Genomic DNA, 12146 nt, shown 5'->3' with positions numbered 1-12146 from the left:
TTAATCCATCATAACAAAGCAAATACAAAGTTTTATGGAAGAATTTAATAATTAGGTTAAGATTATCACATTTGTCTTTAGAATGATGATTAAATCACACACAGTAAAAGAGTATCTGACATAGGCTTTCACATTTCTCTAAACACTCCAGATACATTAATCCAGAAGTTCTCAGTCTAAAATACAAATTATTTCTGTTGATCAAGCCCTTTTGCTTTTGTTCTGGAAATGTTTTTAATGAGCCATTATTCTCCCTATAGACTTTCATGTTCATGAAGAGGTTATTTAACCCTTATCCAGATTAAAAAATCTACATATGCCAGGCACAGAGGGCCTTACTGTTTTCCTGTCCTAATAAGAGGGATTCTTCCCTCTTCTCTAAAGGTATAGGGTTCTCACGCTGAGGTTCATGGATGCGATTCAGTGGGTCTCTGAGTCTCCTGAAATCACACACAAAATTGTGTGTGTACCTGTATGCATCTTTCTGGAGAGGAGAACCATAACTTTCATGAGTGTTCTAAAATCTCTTACTTTCACCATCAGATCTATTTAATTCTGATGTAGAATTAAAAATTATTTTTGACTAGTACAAACATGGGGAAATCTATTATCCTATCTATCAATTATTCTAGTGTCACAGCAGCTAGTGTTCATTGATACAAGGATTATTAGACATTACTCAACTGAATAGTGTGGACATAAAATAGATTCAGATTCATTAACAATGCTGTAAAGATGTTATTCCAGCCCGAAAATGTCCCATACCATTAGTACATGCAGTTTCTGGCTAGTCCAACTTTTCTTGTTCTGTCTCTGTCTGTCTGTCTGTCTCTTTTTTAATTCCATGAGATTTTTCAAATTAGAGCCCATAAGAGAAGAGTAATCAGTTCACTGCAATAATTTACAAATCCTCTTACTGTCAAAAATAAAAGCTATCACTTATTTGGAACTCCACCAGTCTTTCCAATATCATAGCTCCAAAAGTCTTTTTCATACCCACTTTATCACATGCAAGATATAGTCATGGAATACCTGGTGCATGGTACTATACTAAGCAGATTATGTTTAATCTGCTGTATAAATAGGAATGAAATTATACAATATATATTCTACAAATGGCTTCCACTGTAATTGCCTTTACACTGCATCTTATGTTGACTGACATGAAGTATCTCTCTATGAAATAAACATATATAACTATTAGTGTTAGCCAAATGTTTCTCTAAATATAACAATGCTACATTTTTAGCCAAAAACATATTTTAGCAGTTCTTCATAACAAAAGTATTTTATTTATTCATATAAAAGAGAAATTGTTTTAACTGAACACTTCAGACATTAATACATATTATAGTCATTTAAACAAATCTTTTTTGCAGAGTATGATTATAAAAACTACAAAAACTTAATATTAGCATCCCACAATCTTTACTAAAAGGAAATATTTTATAATAAAGGAAATAGTGAATTTCTGAGAGTGTGGAAGGGAATACAAGATCTACATATTGCCAGCATTATACCACTAGTTCATGTATATTTTCTTACTCCTCTTAACTCATGGAGTAGTTATATTTGTTCTCATTTTAAAGGTGGAAAAATTGACAGTTAGATTTGAGTCATCCAGTCATTATGTGACAGAGATTGTAATTGAACCCAGAGCCACCTGACTCCATCCTCTACTTACATTTTTGCTCTGAGTGCATTTTGCTCTTCAAAAGGCAAATTTTACATTCTACATATAAGTAAGACCATACATTATATGTGTGGAAAGGAACTTTCTAAGGACTTTACAAAGGTAAATCCCTGAGATAAAAAAAGAGAAATGTGACAACATAAGTATTATAAACTTTTCCACATAAAAATAGAAAAGAAAACACCATAAGCAAAATTAAATAGCAAATATTAAACTGGAGTATTTACAATATGTGACAAACAGCTAATGTGCTTGTTATATTAAAAGGTCTTTCAAATAAGTGTTTAACAGGGTATAGAAAAAACGTAGATAGAGAAAAACAGTAAATAATAAGCAACTGAAAGGGAAAATTATAAATGACAAATCATTGAAAGGCTTTCAACCCTAATTAAAAATAGCAAAAGGAGGGGACCTTCAAGATGACATAGGAGTAAGATGTGGGGATCTCGTTCCTCCCCACAAATACATCAGAAATACAGCTACATGTGAAACAACTCTTACAGAAGACCTACTGAATGCTGGCAGAAGACCTCAGACTTCCCAAAAGCCAAAAAACTCCCCATGTACCTGGGTAGGGCAAAAGAAAAAACAGAGACAAAAGAATAGGGATGGGACCTGCACCTTTGGGAGGGAGCTGTGAAGGAGGAAAAGTTTCCACACACTAGGAGCCCCTTCACTGGTGGAAATGGGGGACTGTGGGGGGAAGCTTCAGAGCCACAGAGGAGAGCACAGCAACAGGGGTGTGGAGGGCAAAGCAGAGAGATCCCTGCACAGAGGATCAGTGCCAACCAGCATTCACCAGCCTGAGAGGATTGTCTGCTCACCTGCCAGGGTAGGTGGGGGCTGGGAGCTGAGGCTCTGGTTTCGCAGGATGGACGCCAGGGAGAGGACTGAGGTTGTCTGCATGAACACAGCCTGAAAGGGGCTAGTGCATCACAGCTAGCTGGGAGGGAGTCCAGGAAAATGTCTGGACCTGCCAGAGAGGCAAGAGACCATTGTTTCAGGGTGCACGAAGAGAAGGGATTCAGAGCACTGCCTAAACGAGCTCCAGAGATGGGCGCAAGCTGCGGCTATCAGTGCGGACACCAGAGACGGGCATAAGACACTAAGGCTGCTGCTGCAGCCACCAAGAAGCCTGTGTGCAAGCACAGGTCACCATCCACACCTCCTTTCCCAGGAGCCTATGCAGCCTGCCACTGCCAGGGTCCCGTGATCCAGGGACAAATTCCCTGGGAGAAAACACAGCAAGTCTCAGGCTGTTGCAATGTCATGCCAGCTTATGCTGCCACAGGCTCACCCTGCATTCCAATTATGACTACCGTACACCTCCCTCCCCCTGGCCTGAATGAGCAAGAGCCCCCTAATCAGCAGCTGCTTTAACCCCATCCTGTCTGGGTGGGAACAGATGCCTGAGGGCAACCTACATGCAGAGCTGGGGTCAAATCCAAAGCTCAACCCCAGGAGGTGAGCGAACAAGGAAGAGAAAGGGGATTTCTCCCAGCAGCCTCAAAAGCAGTGAATTAAAACCCCACAATCAACTTGATGTACACTGCACCTGTGGAATACCTGAATAGACAATGAATCATCTCAAATTGAGGAGGTGGACTTTGGGAGCAATTGTAGACATGGGGTTTGCTGTCTGCAACTGATTTGGTTCTGATTTTATGTTTATCTTAGTATAGTGTTTAGCCCTTGTTATCACTGGTGGATTTGTTTATTGGTTTAGTTGCCCTCTTCTTTTTTTAAATTATTTTTATTATTATATATTTTAATTTTAATAATTTTATATATTTTTCTTTCTTTCCTTTTTTCTCCCTTTTCTTCTGAGACTTTTGGCTGGCAGGGTCATCGTGCACTGGCTTGGTGTCAGGCCTGAGTCTCTGAGGTGGGAGAGCTGAGTTCAGCAAACTGGACCAGCAGAGAACTCCCATCTCCATGTAATATCAATTGGCAAGAGCTCTCCCAGAGATCTCCACCTCAATGTTAAGACCCAGCTCCACCCAACAGCCAGCAAGCTCCAGTGCTGGATAGCCCAAGCCAAACAACTAGCAAGACAGGAAAACACCCCACCCATTAGCAGAGAGGCTGCCTAAAACCATACTAACTTCACAGACACCCCAAATCACAGGACAAGACGTGGTTCTGCCCACCAGAAAGACAAGATCCAGCCCGACCCACCAGAACACAGGCACCAGTCCCCTCCACCAGGAAGCCTACACAAGTCACTGAAACAACCTCACCCACTGGGGGCAGACACCAAAAACAACGGGAACTATGAACCTGCAGCCTGCGAAAAGGAGATGCCAAAAAACAGTAAGCTAAACAAAATGAGAAGACAGAGAAATATGCAACAGATGAAGAAGCAAGGTAAAAACTCACCAGATGGACCAAATGAAGAGGAAATAGGCAGTCTACCTGAAAAAGAATTCAGAGTAATGATAGTAAAGATGATCCAAAACCTTGGAAATAGAATGGAGAAAATACAAGAAACTTTTAATGAGGAACTAGAAGAATTAAAGAGCAAACAAAAAATGATGAACAACACAATAAATGAAATTTAAAATTCTCTACAAGGAATCAATAGCAGAAAAACTGAGGCAGAGAGCTGATAAGTGACCTGGTAGATAAAAAAAGGAAATAACTGCAGCAGAGCAGAATAAAGAAAAAAGAATGAAAAGAATTGAGGACACTCTCAGAGACATTTGGGATAACACTAAACACACCAACATTGGAATTAGAGGGGTCTCAGAAGAAGAAGAGAAAACAAAAAGTGGGGGAGGGGGACTGAGAAAGTATTTGAAGAGATTATAGTTGAAAACTTCCTTAACATGGGAAAGGAAATAGTAAATCAAGTTCAGGAAGCACAGAGAGTCCCATGCAGGATAAATCCAAGGAGAAACACTCCAAGACACATATTAATCAAACTATCAAAAATTAAGTACAAAGAAAAAATATTAAAAGCAACAAGGGAAAAGCAAAAAATAACATACAAGGGAATCCCCATAAGGTTAACAGCTGATCTTTCAGCAGAAGCTCTACAGGCCAGAAGGGACTGGCAAGACATATTTAAAGTGATGAAGGAGAAAAACCTACAACCAAGATTACTCTACCCAGCAAGGATCTCACTCAGATTCGAAGGAAAAATTAGGACCTTTACAGACAGAAAAAGTTAAGAGAATTCAGCACCACCAAACCAGCACTATAACAAATGCTAAAAGAACTTCTCTAGATGGGAAAAACAAGAGAAGGAAAAGACCTACAAAAACAAACCCAAAACTGTTAAGTAAATGGTAATAGGAACATACATATCAAAAATTACCTCAAATATAAATGGATTAAATGCTCCAACCAAAAGATATAGACTGGCTGAATAGATACAAAAACAAGACCCATATGTATGTTGTCTACAAGAGACCCACTTCAGACCTAGGGACACATTCAGACTGAAAGTGAGGGGATAGAAGAAGATGTTCCATGCAAATGGAAATCAAAGAAAGCTGGAGTAACAATTCTCATATCAGACCAAATAGACTCTAAAATAAAGACTATTACAAGAGACAAAGAAGGACAGTACATAAGGATCTAGGGATAAATCCAAGAAGAAGATATAACAACTGTAATTATGCATCTAACATAGGACGCCTCAATACATAAGGCAAATGCTAGCAGCCATAAAAGGGGAAATCGAGAGTAACAAAATAATAGTATGGGACTTTAATCCTTCACTTTCACCAGTGGACAGATTATCCATAATGAAAATAAATAAGGAAACACAACCTTTAAATGGTACATTAAACAAGATGGACTTAATTGATATTTATAGGACATTCCATCCAAAAACAACAGGATTCACTTTCTTCTCAAGTGCTCATAGAAAATTCTCTAGGATAAATCATATCTTGGGTCGCAAATCAAGCCTCAGTAAACTTAAGAAAATTGAAGTCATATCAAGCATCTTGAAAAAGAAATAAAAGGAATCCAAATTGGAACAGAAGTAAAACTGTCACTGTTTGCAGATGACACGATACTATACATAGAGAAACCCAAAGATGCTACCAGGAAACTACTAGAGCTAATCAATGAATCTGGTAAAGTAGCAGGATACAAAATTAATGCACAGAAATCTCTTGCATTCCTATACACAAATGATGGAAAATCTGAAAGAGAAATTAGACAAACACTCCTATTTACTATTGCAACAAAAAGAATAAAACACCTAGGAATAAACCTACCTAAGGAGACAAGGGACCAGTATGCAGAAAACTATAAGACACTGATGAAAGAAATTAAAGATGTTACAAACAGATGGAGAGATATACCATGTTCTTGGATTGGAAGAATCAACACTGTGAAAATGACTATACTACCCAAAGCAATCTATAGATTCAATGCAATCCCTATCAAACAACCACTGGCATTTTTCACAGAACTAGGACAAAAAAAATTCACCATTTGTATGGAAACACAAAAAAATGGTAGTAACCAAAGCAATCTTGAGAAAGAATAATGGATCTGGAGGAATCTGGCTCCCTGACTTCAGATTATACTACAAAGCTACAGTCATCAAGACAGTATGGTACTGGCACAAAAACAGAAATATAGATCAATGGAACAGGATAGAAAGCCCAGAGATAAACCCACACACATATGATCACCTTATCTTTGATAAAGGAGGCAAAAATATACAATGAAGAAAAGACAGCCTCTTCAATAAGTGGTGCTGGGAAAACTGGACAGCTACATGTAAAAGAATGAAATTAGAACACTCCCTAACACCGTATACAAAAATAAATTCAAAATGGATTACAGTCCTAAATTTGAGGCCAGAGACTTTAAAACTCTTAGAGGAAGATATAGGTAGAACACTCCATGACATAAATCACAACAAGATCCTTTTTGACCCACCTCCTAGAGAAATGGAAATCAAACCAAAAATAAACAAATGTGACCTAATGAAACTTAAAAGCTTTTGCACAGCAAAGAAACCATAAACAAGATGAAAAGACAACCCCCAGAATGGGAGAAAATATTTGCAAATGAAGCAACTGACATAGGATTAATCTCCAAAGTATACAAGCAGCTAATGCCACTCAATATCAAAAAATCAACCCAATCAAAAAAATGGGTGGAAGATCTGAATAAACATTTCTCCAAAGAAGACATACAGATGACCAACAAACACATGAAAAGATGTTCAACATCACTAATTATTAGAGAAATGCAAATCAAAACTACAATGAGATGTCACTTCACACTGCTTAGAATGGACATCATCAAAAAATCTACAAACAATAAATGCTGGAGAGGGTGTGGAGAAAATGAAAACCTCTTGCACTGTTGGTGGGAATGTAAATTGATACAGCCACTATGGAGAACTATATGGAGGTTCCTTAAAATCTAAAAATAGAACTATCATATGACCCAGCAATCCCATTACTGGGCATATACCCTGAGAAGACCATAATTCAAAAAGAGTCTTGTACCAAAATATTCATTGTGCACTATTTCCAATATCCAGGACATGGAAGCAACCTAAGTGTCCATTGACAGATGAATGGATAAAGAAGATGTGGCACATATATACAATGGAATATTACTCAGCTATAAAGAGAATAAAAATTGAGTTATTTGTAGTGAGGTGGATGGACCTAGAGTCTGTCATACAGAGTGAAGTAAATCAGAAAGAAGAAAACAAATACTGTATGTTAACACATATATATGGAATCTAAAAAAAAAATGGTTCTGACAAACCTAGGGGCAGGACACGAATAAAAATGCAGATGCAGAGAATGGACTTGTGGACACAGGGAGGGGGAAGTGTAAGCTGGGACGATGTGAGAGAATAGCATGAACATATATATACAGTACCAAATGCAAAATCAATAGCTAGTGGGAAGCAGCTGCATAGCACAGGGAGATCACCTTGGTGCTTTGTGACCACCTAGAGTGGTGGGATATGGAGGGTGGGAGGGAGATGCAAGAGGGAGGGGATATGCGAATATATGTATACTTATAGTTGATTCACTTTTTTATACAGCAGGAACTAACACAACATTGTAAAGCAATTGTACTCTAATAAAGATGTTAAAAAATAAAAATAACAAAGGCATTTTATTATTTATTTCCTTTAAAAATGAAGCAGACAATAAAGTCTTGCATTGTGGTGCCTGTGAAGAGGTGGGTGTCCCCGTGTTTGGTGCAGGAGACATAACTGTGCAAAATATACATGACACTTGGGCACACTGCAAAGCACCCATATCTGTTACCCTAGTAGTTTTCCTTCTGGAAATTTATACTATGGAAATACTTAGCAAAAGCACATGGTATACATGTAATAAATTTCTTATAGCATTATTTTTAATAACAAAAGAAATAAATGAGTCAATAGTTCAATAATTAAAATTTAATTAAGTATATTATGATCTAAGAGACTATTATGCTATCATTTAAAAATTGTTAATGCTATGAGAAAAGAGTTAAAGGTATTTATGCTCTACAAATTTTGGGTACAATATATATATTAAATATTTAATGCAAGATTCTACTTTTGTTTAAAAGAAAATACAACTAAGCATAGAAAAAAACTCTCTATATATGTACATGTGTATATATAGATATAGATATAGATATAGATATATTTCTCAAAATGTTAATAACTGCTTTCTCTGGAGTGATGATATAGTAGATGACTTTATTTTTCACACTGTGCTTCTGTTTTGTTTTGTTTTGTTTTTCATTAAATTAACATGTATTACTTTATTTTGTAAAATGTTCCATTAAAAATGAAAAATAATTGTCTTCTTGTTTTATCCATTTCTTCCATTTTTTAATCTGAAGTATTTTTTTCTCTTTTCAAGGTTGTATTTTTACTCTGCAAGTTCGCACTAAGAAGAATGGCCATTTCAGAAGTCTGGGGACGCCTGAGGGCCACCCAAATGCTGGGCGCAGCGTCGGCCAGTGTGATGTTTCTCCCTGTCGCTTGATGAAATGTGGCAACGGTGGCATGTGCGTGGAGCAGGGATCGACTGTTTAGTAAGTGTGACATTATTAGGAAAGAATGTGGCAGGTTGTTTGCATTCTACCTGGTCCTCTACTCATGCAAACTAGGAACACAAACTGACACTTATTTAAAATATTTTTATGGAGACTTGCTAGGTGACTGGGGGACAGATAAAGAGAACTATAAATGGATCAGCACAGCATTTATGATAATGAAAATGAATCACTACATCTCATTACAGGAAAAAATGGACTATCTTTAATTCATGTTGTTGAGAGTGTTGCCAGAGATGTTCACCGTACAAGGGTTTACAAGGGCTCACATTTGTGATTTGCTTTTATATTTGGGTTTGGGCTCCCTTAGAAAGGAGCCTCTCCTCTCTAGGTGGACCTCAGCAAAGCTGCACAGTTTGGTTTCTGAACTACTTTAATATGAAACAAAATGTGAGTCTGCTGAGTGGGAAGAAAATAAACAAAGGAATTGTTGTCTTATAAATAAGTTACTTCGTTGAGCATGTCTTCTGTGCATAAGTGGTATGTGACGGGCTCCAGGAATACACCAAATAAAGAGGAAGGAAGCTCTCTGTCCTTCAGTTCCTTCCACTGTAGCTACTCCTACATTTCTATGTCTCATACATGTGTGAGATGGATAGAAAACTGATTTGTCAAAGTTTTTCTCCCAGGACACATCTGAAGGTATGACTCACTGCCAACATTGGCTGACTGCAAAGCAGTGGGGCAGTGGGGTATCAGAGGCTCCCCTGGAAGACAGGGGAGAGCACATGTAGTTTAGAAAGCCCTGAAGAGTTCCCCTCCACCTCCACACTAGAAAATGATCAAAAACAAAGTGCAAGGTTCAAAGAACTGCTCATCACTGTACCTTGGACTGGAGAGAAAGCACATAGGAGGTGGGAGGAGGAGATGGTCACCAGATCTTCCTGTTTCTTACCAAAAGCACTCCAGTGACTTCTCGGGACATGTAGAATAATACCTAAACCCTTCCCCATGAGCTATAAAGCCCTACATGATCTGGCCCCGCCCCCCTCAGACCATCTCTCTTCCTCCTCACTCACTACAATTAACTTACTTTTTTCTTTTGAACACGCCAAGCTCATTTCTGTTTCTAGACATTCATGCTATGTCTTCCAGCTGGAGGACCTTCGCCTTCAGTCTCCATCTGGCTGCCTCCTTCTTGTCATTGTCTCACCTCCTCAGAACGGGACTCCCTTAGACCAGCCCAAAACTATCCCTCCCTCTGTTCATTCTCTATCACATTATCATATTTTACTTTCTCCATAATATGTCATTGTCCTATTTTGTTTATTTATTGTTTGTTTATGTATTGGCTATTTTTTCTCCCTGAGAATGGGCCTGATCTCTCATGTTACCAGTGTATCTTCATACCTAGGAGAGTGCCTAGCATAGAACAGGCATTCATTAAGTATTTGTTCAATTAATGAATCAAAGAAAAAGTAGAAGGAATCTTAATTCCAAAAGTTCTAAGCAAACGTACAAATGGAAGGACAAGCACGGTGACCCCATGCTCACGTTAATGAAGCCAAATTGACTAAACTGGATAGTCTACTGATTGGCTACGAGAAATGGGACAGAGGAAGTATAGAAGGATGCAAAACTTACATGAAAGGTAACAGATTTGATTTACATCAAGAATGAGACGCAGACAGTTCCTGAGCAGGAAAGAGCCACGGTAAAGACAGATGTATGCAAGTTATCTCAACATCCCTTTGCAGGATGGGTATATTGGAGAGTTACTGGGAGACAGATTTAGAAATCCAAAATAGCCATAGATAAGGAAAGAAAAAATTAATTTAGAAGATATTGCAGAGAAATATTCATGGTGTTTTGTGATCTACTGAATATGAGATTGTGGCAGGAGAGCTTGTAGGGAGTCAAGTCTAAGTTAATCCAAACCAAGTATGAACAAGCTTGTTATGTTCTGGGATGTCCAAGATACCTAGTGTGCTTTGTAATAAGTTAAAAGTGTTAGTTGAATTTTATGGAAACTTTTAAAGAAAAACATGTATAGCTTGATCAAGTCCATGAAAGTGCTAGGGACAAGCCCTGAGGCTTGTGATGCCACCATCAGAGAACAATATTTTTTGGCATTAGCTTTACCATTATCATTTTATCTTTATTTATTTACAATTTTTACTAAAACCTTTTACTTGCTTTACTTATGCATTCTATTTGTCCCATAAGTAAGCTTAATTATTTAGAGGCACAAACTTACCTCATTTTATCTAAAGAAATCTAATCATTCTTCAGGTGACTTACTAGGTGTTTTTGTTATTTTTAATGTGATAATAATAAACTGCTAATAATAAAGAATGTAATAATTCAGAATGGGGAGTGGCAGGAAGAAAGCACATGAAGTTGAAGGTGAAGGCAGGAGATCCATCCCAGCTCTGCATTATCCCTGTGGAACATAGGCCCTACCTGTGTCCATTTCAGAGCCACATGTGTTTATCCTGAATATATGGCACCAAGTATAGATAAGTTGTCAACCCAAGTACATGTGGCCAATGCACATGGAGGCCAAACAAACTGAAACACCCAAGTTTGGAGCAGAGAAAGGTTTATTACAGGACCAAGCAAGCAGAACGGGCCGCTCATGCTCAAAATGCCCAAACTCTCCAACGGTTTGGAGGCAGGAAAGCTGGGGCTGGGTCCAAGAACAGCCTCCTTATGTATAGACATTAGGCAGAAGGCAAAGCCATCTCCCAGTTTTGCACTAAATAAGGCCATGACACAAGGAGAAATGGCATCTAAAACAGAAAATCTGTAACATGTGAGTGAGAAACTCTGACCATGAAAGTTGTGGAGCATGCACTTTGTGGTAAGAGATAGATAGGCTTCAGGTTAATCTGCTGCAGCAGGTTTCATGCTGACCTTTTGAGATAAACTACTATTAGTGTGATGAGCCCTAATCAGATGAAAGATGAGGAGGCCCACCTCAGCCTCCACATTCTTGTGGTCAAGGAGGTTTCCCAGTCTGATGCACACACAGAGGGCGTCTCTAGCTGTCCTCTAGTAGCCTTGGACACATTGTAATATCATTAGCATTGCAGTTTTTACCCACCTCCACCCCATGGGTTTTCGCTTATGTGCTCATGGGAAAGATTCAAAATGGTGCCTGGTGGAAGCCCAAATAAGAAATTGCAGACAATGTGATCATAGGGGAGGGAAAGGGGAGGCATCCTCATCTAAATCTGGAAGATTAACCCCATATTAACAACCTAGGCTGTCCCTATTGTGTGTTCCTCACTCTCAAGGACATCCATGCTCTTCTCCAAGTGTGTAACTTTCGCTCCTGCCCTAAATAGACTGCTTCTTGGTGTGCTCTCCCACACATACTGTGCTTCTAATAAATTCTGTGCCTTATAACCTTGGTCTCTCTGTGGAATTCTTTCTCCAGAGAAGACAAGAACCAAGG

At 38.5% G+C, this 12146-nt stretch overlaps 1 protein-coding gene across 1 annotated transcript in view; it reads left to right on the top strand.

Moving 5' to 3' along the window:
- EYS (eyes shut homolog) overlaps positions 1 to 12146 on the top strand; it is a 1591612-nt gene that overhangs the window by 1510598 nt on the left and 68868 nt on the right. The window contains exon 38 of the mRNA XM_060115102.1: positions 8551 to 8725. Coding sequence (XP_059971085.1) covers positions 8551 to 8725 — 175 coding nt within the window. The remainder of the gene's footprint in view (positions 1 to 8550; positions 8726 to 12146) is intronic.

The sequence above is a fragment of the Mesoplodon densirostris genome, chromosome 12 (genome assembly GCF_025265405.1).
Source record: "Mesoplodon densirostris isolate mMesDen1 chromosome 12, mMesDen1 primary haplotype, whole genome shotgun sequence".
Classification (NCBI taxonomy): Eukaryota; Metazoa; Chordata; class Mammalia; order Artiodactyla; family Ziphiidae; genus Mesoplodon; species Mesoplodon densirostris.
Note: the sequence above shows the minus strand (reverse complement) of the source record. Positions and strands in the feature narration are given on the sequence as shown.